The 16,820-nt window shown below is 44.3% G+C and overlaps 1 protein-coding gene across 4 annotated transcripts in view; it reads left to right on the forward strand.

The window, feature by feature from the left end:
• Positions 1–202: 202 nt before the first annotated feature.
• Positions 203–16,820, forward strand: part of LOC147103353 (glutathione hydrolase 1 proenzyme-like) — a 74,569-nt gene continuing 57,951 nt past the window's right edge. For 3 of the 4 annotated variants that reach the window (XM_085962849.1, XM_085962852.1, XM_085962853.1), the window contains exons 1-2: positions 354–766; positions 16,104–16,259. In XM_085962849.1, coding sequence (XP_085818975.1) covers positions 633–766; positions 16,104–16,259 — 290 coding nt within the window. In that variant the 5' untranslated portion in view covers positions 354–632. Of the gene's footprint in view, positions 301–353; positions 767–16,103; positions 16,260–16,820 lie in introns of those variants that run through there. The other variant, XM_085962850.1, reaches the window with a different exon arrangement.

Genomic DNA, 16,820 nt, shown 5'->3' on the forward strand with positions numbered 1-16,820 from the left:
GCTTCTCCTGTAGTTTCTTGTTTTGTAAAGTTCTTAGACAATAAATTCAGTTTGTTAACTTCCAGTAAGTTATAGATTCTTTGTTAGGAGTGCAGAGACTCCTACAACCACCTTTTTGTTTTCTTGTTACAATTGCTGATGGACCTGCTGTCTGTTTGCAGCATTTTCTGTTTCTGTTTCAGCTTTCTAACATTTACATTTCTCTTTTTATTTCTGCTTTAACAGAATATTCTAACTGTCCGCCTGACCCAGACTCAACCCCTCTCGAATATTCTGAAGCATGATTATGATTCTGTTAAGGTATTACCACTTACCCTCCCCCACAGTTATCTGTACAGTGTTCACAATTCTGTTTCTAATTGGCTAAATGTTAATCCAATAATAGCCAATGTTACAGTTAGGTAGGCTGTTGACATCAATATCAGAACCAGAAATCTTTTCATTCCAGTCCCACTGGAACATCAACTTTAATTTTAAAAGCAACTGTTGCAAAAGCGATCGCCATGGTGATTCGAGGGAAGAATCACAAACGATTGTTGTCAATCGAGAGAAAGGAGCAACTGTTCATGTGAAGTGAAGGCCTTGCTCAGAGGAAATCTATGCTGCACGGAACTTATTAAACAAACGTAAAAATGGTTGACGAAACTTCAACAGAAATCTGCGTACTTAGTGAGGATGGTTCAAACACAATCCCACTGCAATCTGGGATTAAACAGGACAATATTGACAATCCTGCAAGAATTGGCTCTGGAAAATTGAAAAACAGGTAAATCTACTTTTCTCCTCCTCTTGTGGTTATGATCTGGGATGCGCGGCCTGCAAAGGGTGGTGGAAGCAGGTTCAATGATAACTTTCAAAAGGGAATTGGATAAATACTTGAAGAGGAAAAATTTACAGGGCTGTGGGGAAAGGGCAGAGGGAATGGGATTAATTGGAGAGCTCTTTTAAAGAGCTGGCACAGGCACGACAGGCTGAATGACTGCCTTCTGTGCTGTATCATGCAATTCTATGATTCTCTCTTGTCCCAAAGGCGCTGATGGATGTTGGGGTGATACACAAGTGATAGTTCTTCAGCGGTGAGACTGAGGACTGAGTGTGAGACAGGGGCATTGGAGCCTCTGCTTCTGACTCAGCCGAGATCTTCGAATCAGCAGTGACCAGGAATGGCTCTGGAACATTCCTGCCTATTAAGACTCAGTAGCGGTAGTCAGTGTATTTACCCGCCCTCCCCCACCCCCCCACCAAGGCCATTGGCAGAAGCTCCTCGGTTTATTTTTTATTTACTGCAACAAATGTTTGTGCTGATCACTTAATTTAAAATAACTTTAAAGACAGAAATTGCATTTATATAGCACCTTTCCTGACCTCAGGCCATCCCAAGTGCTTTACAGCCAATGAAGTACTTTGGAAGGGTTGTCACCATTGTAATATAGGAAACACAGCGGCCAATTTGCACACAGCAAGGTCCCACAGACAGCAATGTGATAATGACCAGATTATCTGGGTTTTTTAAGTGGTGTTGGTTGAAGGATAAATATTGACTAGGACAGTGAGGAGATCTCCCTGCTCTTCAGATCCACCACCTTAAACATTCACTCCCTCCACCACTGGCACACCGTGGCTGCAGTGTGTACCATCTACAAGATGCACTGCAGCAACTCGCCAAGGCTTCTTCGGCAGCACCTCCCAAACCCGCGACCTCTACCACCTAGAAGGTCAAGGGCAACAGGCGCATGGGAACACCACCACCTCCAAGTTCCCTTCCAAGTCACACACCACCCTGACTTGGAATTCTATTGCCGTTCCTTCATCGTCGCTGGGTCAAAATCCTGGAACTCCCTCCCTAACAGCACTGTGGGAGCACCTTCACCACAAGGACTGCAGAGGTTCAAGGCGGCTCACCACCACCTTCTCAAGGGCAATTAGGGATGGGCAATAAATGCTGGCCTTGCCAGCGACGCCCACATCCCAGGAACAAATTTAGCAAAAGATAAATTGAACCCTGACATGCCACAAACTCCAGAACCAGGGGACACAGGCTGGTGTTTAGACGAGGGTCTGTATTTTCAAGATTTGTAAAGAAAAAAACTTAATGAAACATTTTCTTTCATCTAGGCTTTTTTTTAATTAGCAAACTTTCCCTGATGGCTGTTGGGGAAATTCAAGCCCAAGTTGTCTTTAGCTGTTGTACCAAATTAAACCATGCTAGTGCTGAACAGGTTACTAATTTATATTATGAGGTGGGGAGCAGTATGGGTAAGTGCACCACAGTAAAGGTCAAAGCAAACTGGGAAAGGTCAAGGATGTGTCGGGTCATATGGAGGAACCAAGCTGTATTGTGAGCACTAAAGAGGCTGCTCATTGTAATAAGGGTCAGAGGTCTCGCCCTTTGACTGTCTTCAGACATTGCTGGATCCCCTTCTCAGTACTAATTTGAGATGAAAAAGATGGTTGAAATGGACACAAACCATTGATTCGATCACAGCGGCAGGTTAACAAAGAAATGCAGCGTGCTTCTCTTTGCTTATAGCAGCAAGGGCAGGCTTTGACTTTGAAGACTGAATATCTCATCTGGGAGCATTCCAGCTCCAGACAATGTGGATGAGCTCGCTCTTCCTGCACAATTGTCCATCTGCTTGATTTCTTCTTCCCCGTTCCTAAGCTGAAGAAGTTGGCTCTTGCAGGATACGCTTTGGTACCTTGACTAAGTGGACTCTCTGGGTGTGAGTCCAGATATTGACTGTCAGAAGGCTATGTGACCGTGGAAAACGACACAGCCGGGGCCAAGGGTGTCGTCACTCGAAATCCACGCGCGCACTTTCTGCCTCAGGTCACTAGGCAGTGATCGGGAGCAGAAACCCTGCCGGAGTCTTCCCCTCCCTAGCTCAGGGCACTGAGGCCAATTGTAGCACCCCAGACACTGCCACCTCGGTGATCAGCTCACTCAGCACAAATCGAGTATCAAATTTGGGACCTTTTGGTGTCGTATGGTTCAGTGCTACATGACCAGTGCCTTTCTAGGTGATGTTCTGCACCGGGAATGTGTATCTCTGCCAAAGGTATTTAAAACAATCCAAAAATGTGGAATCTGGGACCCCAGGAGAGAAGATGACCAAGACCACTAAAGTGGCGAGAGGTGATCAACGGTGACGAGAGGTTTTGGAGGTTTACCAGAGAGGCTCAAATGTAAGGTGTGAGAGGTTATTACAGAACTTCATTATACATTCAGCACAAAGATAGGAAAAGGTTGAAGAATGGTGACACATTATTTGCTCGGAAATAGTGACAATAATGAAAAAAGTTGTTAAGTCCGTGAATGATTGAGACACGGACTAGCAGGAGAGAAACAAAGAGATCTTTACTGGTGAAAGGCATAAACGAAACTAAACAACAGAGGCTCTCTAGCGCCTTTTATACAGGGGTGGTCACTGCCGGTACTGCAGTCTGAGACCAGTTATTCTCTTAAAGGTACATACACAACAATTCCTCCCCTTTTAGATAAACAGTACATAACATTCATTTAACAACTAATGATAACTGATGTAATCCCCCAAAGTGTGGACTAAGTGATATACAAAGTCGACAACACTGGCTTGTTATAAGAAAGACAGACCCAATAATTGAAGTAAAAACGGTTTATTCAGGCCTGGGGAGCTATGGCTCTTGCGTCCCAACACAAGGCTCCGACTCCACCGAATCTCTTGAGGTTCACACAGTTATACAAAAATTAAGGCCCTGCCCTAAAGGCGGGGATAAGCTTATTAGCATATACAGAATTATAGTTAAATTGTAATTATAAAACCGTGACATTCCATTCTTCCAGTCGCTTACAAATCTCACATTTCGTTATCAGTTGGTCCTGTTACTTTCTCATGACCCAGGGGCCTCAACTTTATTACTTTACGATCGCCCATTTGCTGTTGTCAGATGGCTTGGTCTTTTTAAGTATTTCTCTAAGATAGTAGGTCTTTCCAAAGCGGGCAATCCGCAGACTTTCTGTCTCTCTCTCTTGAATTATTTCTACAGAGCAAAAACACTTTAGTTAGTTTAAAGAATAGAACCCTTAAATGCATAGGTGTCGACTCGCGTGGCCGAACCCATATATCTCTCCCTCTTTCTAAGGGGTTGTTTTGACAGTTTTAATCTCTCAGCAGTTAACCCGTAGTCCTGTTTAAACCTTATCTGGGTTTATACAACTTTTACAGACTTCTATTGTTCAACTCAGAGCACGAATTAACCTATTCCCTCCATTTTGTATATTGGTGTTACAGATGAATCCTGGTTTGTTTTACCTTATTAAATCCAATTTTTAATATCTTACTTCAGTCCCCCCTTTTGACCTTTGGACAATTGCTCCAAACAGGTCAACGTGTATTTCCACTTCCTGGTGTCTGCCAGAGCGTGCACTCCCTGGCCTTCTACCAGTTTAGGTTATACATGTATATATATCTTATCAATTTGGAGGCCGACTTCCCCCTCTGTGGTATGGTGGTCTTTCCTTTACGGTGGTCTTTCCTTTAGGGTGGGCTTTCCTTTATGCACTCTGTCCAGTGTAACCATTCCTGGGGCCCCTTAGACCCTACACTAATGGTTGAGGCTTTTCTGCTCAAGCCTGTCCCTCATTCCCACGTGGGGTGTGTGACGTGCCAATTCGAGACTGTCATCACACACCAGTCCTCATTCACCACCCTCCTTCTGCCACCCTCCTTCTGCCACCTCCATCTTACGGTTGGCCGGCCCGGTCTTTAATTACCATGCCCAATTAATCCCACATAATTTCAGGGCTTCCCATCGCGTCTTACACCATTTGCCTTGGAGAGGCGGGGGAGTTGTCCATCCTTAACATCGCTACCTGCCCCTCCTCAGGCTCTACTTCCTTCACCGCACCAATTTCGGCTTTACTCATTCTGGCACAAAGGCACTGGAGAAATAAAAATACACAATATATCAGAATAACAATCAAGAGGAATATCATTACGCCTTGTATCACTGAAGCGCCCAAAGTCCCCGACCATCCTGATCCCCAATTATCAAAATATGAGGAAGTGGGTGAGTTTCCTCTAATATTGTACTAATGTCTTTCTGTTGTCATCTTTAAGTCTTCTATTTTATGATAGTACTTTAAAATTTCCTTTGTTTCCTGCCGTAACTTCTGCCAAGCTTCCTCTAACTTAGGAATTGCCTTGGGCTCTGGTATGACATAAGTTTCAACCCTTTTTAGTAAGTCTCATATTATCAAATGACCAGGTTTTCCTATCTGTGTAGGTATCTTTAGACCAAAACAACGGTTTGGTTGGGGAATGGTATAAGCCATATCTTGATATTCATATTTCTGTTCAATTGTGGTGACACAACAGGTCCCATTGTTCCTTGATGCTACCCAGGTCCGGTGTATCCCCTTGGGTGAACCTCGAGGGTGCAATTAGTAATTTTCGCAAATCCGCACTCGGATGTGTCTCCCTCGGTGGGGGGGTGTGTGCACACCCATGTCCTTCCCTTGTGGTGGCACCCGTCCACTACCACCCCCCTTTAGGTTTCATTCTTCTGTTTATTATCTTCATCCCTTTCCCAAAGTGTCTTGGTAGGGACATCATGATATTTAACCCACTTTCCCTTTGTACTTCTCCTATATTAATCACGTCGTATAGGGGCTGTCCCCCTTCTGGGAATTGTGGGATGGCCAGTACAAAGCCAATCATCTTAGTCCATGGGGTCAGACAATTGCCTGCCCGGTATACTTGTCCCATTTTACATTCCTTGCATAGGCTTTTATTTGTGTCAATCCAAGGTTCCAGATCCTTATTAGTAATCCAATCAGGGATCTGTTCATTATTTATTTGCCTCATGTTATGCTGAGCATTCGACAATAGCCATGAGCCCTACGTGGCACATATTAGTTCCTTATCGGTTTGGTGAGAAGCATTATTAAGTCTATCAATAATTGTATTGATTGTTTCTGCATGGGGGGCTACTATCTCTTCCACCCCCGACAATTGCATTATTGTTTGGTTTCCCTGCCAGTGTCAATTGCTGGCTATTTCCAGTAGCTTGTTTTAGTAACTTCTCTATTTTTGCTTGTAATTCTTCTACTCCTTCGTTTACTCCTTCTATGTCCAAGCTATTGACTGTTGCTAACCCGGCCGCATACCCTGCTCCGGTCGTTTCCAATACTCCCGTTTCTTACATCTTTGTAAGATAGATTTTTCCTGTGGATCCTCTAATTGTTGTACCCACAGGGAGTTCCAGGTTTGTTTTGTATCTCAAAAGTACTCATATTAATGGCAAGCTTAGTAACTCTATGTGCTACACTAAAATACACCTCATCCTGTGTTCTCCTTATTACTAATCCCCCTTGATAATGGCAATACTTATGTTCATCCCTAGAATCAAGGCGAGGACGCTCCATCTCATTCCGGACGTCCAATGTTCCTGTAATTACAAAAAGGGGCTGGTCATCACCAGCCAGTTAGAATTATTCTGCTCTTATCCATTTTATCAGTTCAAAATGCTGTACATCTGGTTCATTTCTTGTTCTGTGGCTCTGTCCCCAGACATACCTGAAGATGCAAACTATGGCATATAATATTATCATCATACACAGCCTATTATCATCATACACAGCCCTATCATTGATATATGTAGTAACTCCCCCTTCCCATTCTTTATATCTTCTAGTATACTCCTCACTCTGTCAAAAAGGGCACCATCTCTGGTTTACTCATTGTCTTTCTTATATATTTTTAACTGAGTCCAGTGTTTCCACCTTCCTTTACCCGTTCCAGACCCATCTACATGAGCACATGTGTCATTATTCATTAATACTTCATAAGGTCCTGACCATCTGGGTGCTAGCCCTGGTTTGGCTGGTATTATTTCTGCTATCACTTTGCTATCTATTGCTAAGACCTCCTTCTGGTCGTCCCGTGTATCCTGTTCTCGATCCCGTATAATCTGTTGGTCTTTGGCCTCATGTCTCTAACTATCTGTCCAGATTTATCTTTGGGTAACAGGACAGCTTCCCAAGCAGCCTCCCTGCCGTTTGAGACGGTGCTGCAATTAGTTTATAAGATAACTTCCATTTATCAAATCCTAATTTTCCTTCTATCACTGTGGGGAAATATTAACTCAACATTAAGAAATTTACATTTAATAATGTCCAATATCTTTAAATTCTGTTCAGTAATACTGAAGTTGTTACTTGGTGAACTCAAACAGCTGTCAGTGGAAAGGGTTAACTCCTTCGCAGGCTTTTGAAGGTGGAGCTAAACATTATTGCATCACTTCACGCAACCCAAAAAAACATCCCTGACTGAAAGACAGTTGTGGTTTCACACTTTGATTCAACATGAACATTTGGGCTTCATTGGTCAGATTCCCTCTCTCAATTGCTCGTTTAGCTGCCCATCCTCTTGTGTGCTTTAATTTATTATTATGCACTCTTTGGGTAGGAGAGAGAGGTTCCTACTAATTCCTTGGTTATATTCTTGTCTCTTACGGGTCTTCTCCTGGTGTCATATATCCCTGCCTACTCCCGCTATCATGTAATCAGACACCACCCCAAAGGCATTCCGACTATCTATATAGGTTTACACATTTTCCTTTGGCTACCCCCCTTTGATCAAATCCTGTATAGGCTGGGCCATTTCTACTTTGTTTCCCGGGCCTGCCTGTTTGTTTGACTTATAATCTGGGGGCCAGTACACTTCATTCGCTTTAGGGTCGACTAAAGCTCCTACTTCTCGCAATATATCTATCCCTAGGATTGTTCCTTCCGTGTTCTCGCATACCCACAACTGTGTAGGTATTATTATACATCCAATTTCTAGTAAGACTGTTTCGCTCTTATAAGCCCTGATTCTTCGTCCACCGATTCCTGCTGTACTAACTGAAAGTTTCGTTCGGGGTAAGGGTAAGTCTGTCAATGAGATTGTGGCTCCTGTGTCTATTAACAATTTTTCACTGTCGGCCCCCTACCAATACGTCAACAAACATCCTCGGATCCCCCTCCCCTCTCTGGCGCGGTCCCTTCCTGCTGCCATCCCTAGAAGCTTGCGAGCAATCAAAGCACGCAGCCAGTCCTAATGCCCCTCCCATCTGTTTTTGGGCATTTGTCTCTTCCCTTGTGTCACTATGTATCCTAGGTAGACTACTTCATCCTTCCCTACCTATACCTTTCTAAGGTTTAACTCTAGTCCCGCCTTCTATAAGGCTTCCAGTACCATAGTCAATTAAATATTGTAAAGGGACCTGCCGCTATCAGATATTCTTGCGGAGTTGAGTTATCTTATTCAATTCGGACTACACCAATTTACATCAACCAGAATTTCACTGTGGCCACAATGAAAGTCTGGTTTTAATAGGTTAATTTACCTCATAACTTCAAGGTTAGATCTTAGACTGAAACTTAATCTTTCATTAAACAAACTTTTTGTTGCTCTTCTCAGTTTTTACACTTCAGCTTAACTCAAATTGTAATAGGTTTTTTTCATTCTGAGGGCACAATCTTATTTGCACACTTAAACTTCCAAAATCCCCGACAAGACAAAGGGGTTAAATGCTTTTACTTTAACACAGAGAAGTGGATGGGGCTACAACACACAGCAGACATTTCTTTTTCCTAACGGACAGATTTTCAGACAAAGGAATACTGTAACCTCTTAAACATTCCTAATCAGGAAAACATCCACACTCACACATTTTTATACAAACTGTAATTTCAGCATATGTCTAAGGTTCCTTTCACTCAGCAAATCTCGTGTTTTACTTGTCTTGGTACAGATGCTAATAACTTCCATGTTGGTAAAGCTTTAAGTTTATCTTTTCCTTCCTTTTTAAATCTGTGACTCAACAGCTTTCCCTAGTTTCCAAATCCCTGTTTGTTTGTTTTTTTTTTGCTGGGGTTTCAAATTGGTTCGCCTGCAAATTAGATCTTTTTCCTTCTTTATCTCTCCCTTCTGTTTCAATTCCTTACATTATCTGTTGCCTCTTTATCTTTAGCTCCTCCCCACCAAGCCTTTGGCTCTCTGCACAGTTTCTTTTTATTTCCCAGGAGTCGGGTTATAGAATCCAGGTCCCTTGAGGATTCTTCTTCCACCCTCTTAGTCATAACTAACTGCTACGTTTAATGCTTAATTCACGGTATTGGTGAATTAGGTTTGTACGCTACGTTGTTCGCCCCTATAGCGTCACCTTAGTTAGTTTCTTGCTTTCTGTTAGTCACTTCGTTTTGTTAGACACACACCAACCCTTTAGTTCCGAGGTTTCGGTACTGTGGGGTCTGTAGCTCCCGGCGTCCTACTTGATCCTGGCCGTCACGTGGGACTACTGTCCTCTTAATTCAGGCTCAGGCTAGGTGCTGGGGACAGACCTCACCCTTGTCCGTTCTAACCTCTTTATGACCATAGGGTTTTATCTCATTCACTCACCACGGTGCACCCATTCATTCAATTGTTGAGATTTCGCCGTCTCATGGATTTTAGGGAACTACCTGCCCCTAACTGAGGTATCACCGCCTCATGGTCCTTAGGGAACTACCTGCCCCAAAGGTTGGTAGGGAACTACCTGCCCCTACTGAGGTTTTCCCGCCTCACGGTCCTTAGGGAACTACCTGTCCCAAAGGTTGGTAGGGAACTACCTGCCCCTACTGAGGTTTTCCCGCCTCACGGTCCTTAGGGAACTACCTGCCCCAAAGGTTGGTAGGGAACTACCTGCCCCTACCCCTACTGCAGTTTACTTTTTAACCGCCTTCAATTAAAGGTGTCTTTCTTTTTATAGTTCTTTTATACGTCGATTCTGACTCAATGTCTCGCCAGCGATTAACCCCTAATTTTACAGGTGGTAATTAAAACATACTCACCCATCTTAGGTTAACGCTGTCCGAGAGTCTGGTTCAGAACGCACATCCCATCCTCGTCGCCAATTGATGTAATCCCCCAAAGTGTGGACTAAGTGATATACAAAGTCGACAACACTGGCTTGTTATAAGAAAGACAGACCCAATAATTGAAGTAAAAACGGTTTATTCAGGCCTGGGGAGCTATGGCTCTTGCGTCCCAACACAAGGCTCCGACTCCACCGAATCTCTTGAGGTTCACACAGTTATACAAAAATTAAGGCCCTGCCCTAAAGGCGGGGATAAGCTTATTAGCATATACAGAATTATAGTTAAATTGTAATTATAAAACCGTGACATTCCATTCTTCCAGTCGCTTACAAATCTCACATTTCGTTATCAGTTGGTCCTGTTACTTTCTCATGACCCAGGGGCCTCAACTTTATTACTTTACGATCGCCCATTTGCTGTTGTCAGATGGCTTGGTCTTTTTAAGTATTTCTCTAAGATAGTAGGTCTTTCCAAAGCGGGCAATCCGCAGACTTTCTGTCTCTCTCTCTTGAATTATTTCTACAGAGCAAAAACACTTTAGTTAGTTTAAAGAATAGAACCCTTAAATGCATAGGTGTCGACTCGCGTGGCCGAACCCATATATCTCTCCCTCTTTCTAAGGGGTTGTTTTGACAGTTTTAATCTCTCAGCAGTTAACCCGTAGTCCTGTTTAAACCTTATCTGGGTTTATACAACTTTTACAGACTTCTATTGTTCAACTCGGAGCACGAATTAACCTATTCCCTCCATTTTGTATATTGGTGTTACAGATGAATCCTGGTTTGTTTTACCTTATTAAATCCAATTTTTAATATCTTACTTCAATAACGAATTACAATCACAATTACGGTTGCTAGATACATTGGTTAAGTTTAAGCAATTATAAGTTCAGTCTTTGAGGAGGCTTCCTGATTCTGTCTGGATAACGCCTCTTTGGAGTATCAGGTTCTTCTGGCAATGTTGAGTCGGAATCAATGTCGTTGTTTGGTTCATCTGCTTCCAATATTACCGGGTCTGCGGTAGCTGCAATTGGAACGTCGATTTCATTACCAGGTGTATCAGATCGTGGTGTGGAGTTGACGTTTTCCAGTGACTCTAGAATCTGGTCAGCATGTTGTCTTACAATGCTCTCCCCAACGTCCACGGTATACATGAGAGGTCCTTGTCGTGTACAAATCGTTCCTGGCTGCCATTTCTCAGTGCGGTAGTCCCGGGCCAAAACTGGTTGACCTATCTTAAAACTCCTGGTCGGCCTTTCATTCATATTCTGAAACTGCCTGTTCTCCACATCTCTTCGGACGTTTGGCTTAACCAAATCCAAGCGGCATCGTAGTCTTCGATTGAAGAACATCATGGCTGGAGTTTGGTTGGTAACCGCATGTGTCACATTCCGGTAGGCAAACAAGAAGTTGTCCACCTTGTGTTGTAGGGGTATATCTTCATTACACATTGCCTTGATAGCCTTCTTGAATGTTTGGACAAACCTCTCAGCCAATCCATTAGTGGCTGGATGATATGAGGCAGATGTGTAATGCTTAACACCATTGTTCTTTAAGAACCTCCGGAACTCTTCAGACACAAACTGTGGTCCATTGTCAGAGCAAATCTGTTCAGGCAGCCCATTCCTGGCGAATATGGTTCGTAAAACTGTGATAGTTTTTTCTGTGGTGGTTGAGGACATTTTTATTACCTCTGGCCACTTTGAATGTGCATCCACCGCAATTAAAAACATCGAGTCCATGAAGGGACCAGCAAAATCAATGTGCACCCTTTGCCATGGAGATGAGGGCCACGCCCATGGATGCAGAGGAGCTTGTGGTGGGGCATTTTGGACCTTCTGGCATCCTGCACAGCTCTTGGTCATCTCTTCGATTTCTCTATCGATTCCCGGCCACCACACAAACGCTCTGGCTAAGCTCTTCATTTTTACCCCACCCAGATGACCCTCATGAAGCTCATTGAGCACTCTATCCGTCAACTTAGGTGGAATTACTACTCTGGATCCACACATCAAGGTTCCTCTGCACACTGACAGCTGTTCTCTTCTCGGCGAGAATGCTGGCAGCAGTGGTTCGCCATGTGCTGGCCATCCCTTCACCGTTAAATCATAGACCCGTGATAGTGTCGGGTCATTCCGTGTTTCCTTTTCTATGTTTGCATTCGTCACAGGGAGACATTCGACTATGGTCGAGTGGAATAACTCCATTGGATCCACTGCAAGGTCTTCTTCTTCCACCGTCGGCAACGGTAGACGTGACAATCCATCAGCATTTCCATGCTGTTTAGTTCCTTTGTACTCGATGTCATATTGGTGTGCCCCTAGGAAAAGGGACCATCTCTGCAGCCGTTGTGCTGTCATTATCGGTACGCCCTTCTGAGGGTTGAAAATGGAGACAAGAGGTTGATGATCGGTTAGTAGAGTAAATTTTTGACCGTGCAGATAGTGATTGAACCTCTTCACCCCCCACACTAGGCTGAGGGCCTCTCTGTCAATCTGGGCGTAGTTACGCTCGGCAGAAGTTAACGAGCGTGACGCAAAAGCTATCTGCCTCTCCGAACCATCAAGGAAGTTATGTGACAGTACCGCCCCAATGCCGTAGGGAGATGCATCACACGCCAGCTTGATTGGCAGTGCTGGGTTGTAGTGAGCCAATACTTCCTTTGAAGTGATTAAGTCCTTACTCTTCTGAAAAGCACGCTTACAATCATCGCTCCATTTCCATGCTACCCCCGTTCGTAGCAGGGCGTTCAGTGGGTGCAGAATTGTCGACAAATTCGGCAAAAACTTATGATAGTAATTCACCAACCCGAGGAATGACCTCAGCTGCGACACATTTTGAGGCGCTGGGGCCTTAACAACCGCTTCAATTTTGTCAGGGGACTTATGTAACCCCTCTTCATCAATCACGTGGCCACAATACGATATCTGTTTCTTAAAAAATTCGCACTTGGGGCGGTTGGCTCGCAGCCCATGTTCCCGTAGTCTAGTGAGCACCTGTTCTAGGTTGTTAAGGTGTTCACTGTCATCTTCACCTGTTATAAGGATGTCGTCCAAGTAACACTGAGTCCCCGGAATCCCTTGCAGGACTTGTTCCATCGCTCTTTGCCATATCGCTGGAGCCGATGCTACTCCGAATACCAATCGATGATACTGGTAAAGACCTTTGTGAGTGTTTATCATGAGATACTTCCTAGACGACTCTTCAACCTCCATCTGCAAATATGCTTGTGCTAGGTCAATTTTTGTAAAACGCTTCCCTCCAGACAGCGAGGCGAAGATGTCTTCTATCCTTGGAAGAGGATATTGTACTGTGCGAAGGACAGGGTTCACCGTCACCTTGAAATCCCCACAGATGCGAATCTTCCTTGGCTCTCCGGACTTATTGGTTAATGTTTTCTTCATGACAGGAACGATGGGTGTCGCCCACTCGCTCCAGTCGACCTTAGACAACACGCCCGCCTTCTCCAGATTCTCCAGCTCTGCCTCGACGGCTGGGCGAATTGCATATGGTACCGGTCTCGCTTTGAAAAACTTGGGAACTGCATTCTCTTCTATTTTTATCGAGGCGGTTACGCCTTTAAGCGTGCCCAGTTCTTGTTGAAATACCTCTTTGGCGTTAGCTAAGATTGTTGACAATCGTCCAGGAGTGACATCTTCATCTTTTTTACTGTCCACCGTCATTGCATGAATGGAATGCCAATCTAAGTTTATCTTCCTGATCCATTCCTGTCCCAATAACGGTGGTCCACCATTTGGCAGTATGTAGAGATACAATTTCCGTATTTTCTTGCCATTGTATTCGACAGGCACCCTTATTTTTCCTCTGGGGTATACTTTTTGCCCCGTATACGTCGTCAAGACGATGGATGTCTCTCTCAAGGGTATGTGTGAAAATAGCCGCTCATAGTCTCGTCGATTCATGACGGTTAGCGCTGATCCTGTATCCAATTCCATTTTAACTTGGGACCCTGCTATCATGAGAGTGACCCAAATGGTTCGGTGATCCTCTTTTGCGATTACATTGTGAAGTTTGAGACAGCTTAGTCTTCTGTTTCCGGATTCACTATCGCTCATCTGGTCTTCGGAACTACTGTCCGTCATCTTTTGTACTTTCTTGTACGGTTCCTTAGTAGCCTTTTTGTTGCCGCTGGTCTTCTTCCCAGACCTACAAACTCGTGCAATGTGTCCAATCTTCCCGCATTGTCTGCATATTTTGTCTTTGGACCAGCAGTCCTTCTGGTCATGGTTAGTTCTGCTGCAGCGATAACATTTTGCAAATCCCCGTGTCATTTCGTGGGTGCCGTATTCCTGTGGTTTTTGTTGAATTTCTGCAGCTCCCCTGGCTGCTGCTTCATACGATACTGCCACGCTGAAAGCCTTATCTAGCGTCAGCTCTTTTTCTGCGAGTAACTTCTTCTGTGTTTCTTCACTCAGGAGTCCACAGACAAATTTGTCCCGTAGGGTATCTGCCAGTCCTGCTCCGAACTGGCAGTGCTTTGATAGCTTGTGTAGTTCCGTAAATACTCAGCATTGCTCTCATCTTTGTGCTGAGTTATCCTGTGGAATTTAAATCTTTCTGCTATCAACAGCGGTGCAGGGTTTAAGTGCTCCTGTAGAACAGCAACAATTTTGTTAAAACTCTTCGCCTTCGGTTTGGCTGGAGTAATCAGATCCTGCAATAGGCCGTACATTCAAGCGCCCATTACGTTTAGCAATATTGATGCCTTTTTCCCCTCCGCTATTTCATTTGCCTCGAAATATACCTCGACTCTTTCCACATACGTGGTCCAGTCCTCTAATGTATTATCAAAAACAGTGATACAGCCAGTCTTCGGCATCTTGCAAATCTAAAATGGCATCTCTCGCGCTTTGCCTTCTTCCCCGCTGTTGTTAGCGCTGCTTTCCACCGTTTCTTGCGCGTATTCTTTTTCTTTTATTATTTTCCCGTCGTGGAGCGGACCCTCTGGGACACTTCCCTCCCTCTTCTGAGGTCCGAACGCTGCCCAGCTTCGAAACACCGGCCGCGCCCTGTGTGCTCCACCCTCTCTCTCTCTCCTTGCTTCCCGACTCGCTGCCCGGCCCCGTTGCAGCCCAGGAAGGATCAGAGCACTACCTGCCACCAGCCCGATTAGCTGGGAAACCACGGACCGAGGAACCCAGCCTGGCTCTGGACAGTCTCTCCTGCAAGTTTTGAAATCGATGATTGACGGTCGACGCCCGTTTCTCGAGTTTCAATGGCCTATTTTTTTTTTCTTCTTCTTTCTTCTGGCTCCGACCTTCAACACGTCGTCGGAGCTGCTGCTGAGTTGCAGGTAAGTTCGTTTCTAACTCGTCGCCAATGTTAAGTCCGTGAATGATTGAGACACGGACTAGCAGGAGAGAAACAAAGAGATCTTTACTGGTGAAAGGCATAAACGAAACTAAACAACAGAGGCTCTCTAGCGCCTTTTATACAGGGGTGGTCACTGCCGGTACTGCAGTCTGAGACCAGTTATTCTCTTAAAGGTACATACACAACAAAAGTCACGGCAGATCATTCTCACTATTGGGTGCGGATGGAAAACTGGCGGTTGCAGGGCGACACCATTTACACACTTGGCCCGATTTTTCTGTCCTCAATGAATAACAGGCAAGCGATCCACAAATGCCAGTTTTGCCTCCGTGTCCAATGTGAAAATGGCCCCCTTTGTTTTCCAGTCCACTAAAGTAGCAAGATCATTACGTCTGTCATGATTGAATGATTAGACTTTACTTAGCTACTGGAGGTAGGTTTCCAATGTTCGGTATTTATAAGGAACAAGTTTATGATTTTGCCAGAACAATGAACAACAAAATATTCCCTTTTTGACTTAGAAATCTTTTCCAGGTCCCCACAATAGTCTAGAAATTACTGTTGGTGGTTTTAGTGGACTAATATTTATTACGTTCATTTTACATTTATTTGTCCACTATTTACTGGATGTGTTCGCCCATTTAAAACAATAATACTCACAGGCAGAGGGAAATCTAGCCTTAAGCCTTCATCCAATAATACACTTCCAGTAGATCATCTCTCCTACAATTTTACAAGTGTGTTGTTTCTACTACATCCACAAATTTAAGAACATTTGACAATAAGTAGCTTACTACACAATTGTCATTGTCACAACACCTTGGTTTGATAGGTCTGATTATTAATATTGATTTATTGGAAGCTAATCCATTGAGTTCTTATTCCAGAAAGAAGATGTGCTGCGCCACTGGGATTCTCCTGATCATCATTGTTATTATCAGTGTCGGAGCAATTGTGCATCTGGTTTGGAGGTGTAACCCCTGTGTGTTTCATGTGAACACAGCTGTAGCTTCAGATGCAGAACCCTGTTCTAAGATCGGCAGGTAAGTGTAAACACTACTTTATGAATCTTGGAAACATGTTTATCTAAAATATATTGAAATGCTTGAGTTTCTAACGCTGTCACAACCCCCAGAAGTGCAACAGCAGCCTCTTAATAAAATACGTAATGAGGGGTGTACACTGCTGTGCCACCTCTATGAGTTGGGTCACGCATCCTGGGATGTGCCTGTATGTAGGTGCCATTGTGCTCAACTTGTCTTTCTTTTCAGGGGCGCACCCATGCGATCTGAGTTGTGTAATTCCTTGGCCAAAAGCAGCTGTGCCCACGGCCTCTGCTGGGAAGCGGGCACATCCGTGCCCATTCCCTGCCCCTGCAGCTCCCTCGTGCTCTGCGAATCACCCAGTGCTACATCCTGACAGAGACGTCAGCCCAGGGGAACATAGCAACAAGAGGAGACCATTGAGCTCCTCGTGCCTGTTCCGCCATTCAATGAGATCATGGCTGATCTGTGACTTAACTCCATTTACCCGCCTTTGCCCCATATCCCTCAATACCTTTGGTTAATAAAAGTCTTTCATCTCAGACGCAATAGGCCAAATGG

This window comes from Somniosus microcephalus, chromosome 20 (assembly GCF_052327205.1).
Source record: "Somniosus microcephalus isolate GS21.2 chromosome 20, FLI_Smic_1.0, whole genome shotgun sequence".
In the NCBI taxonomy this organism is placed as follows: Eukaryota; Metazoa; Chordata; class Chondrichthyes; order Squaliformes; family Somniosidae; genus Somniosus; species Somniosus microcephalus.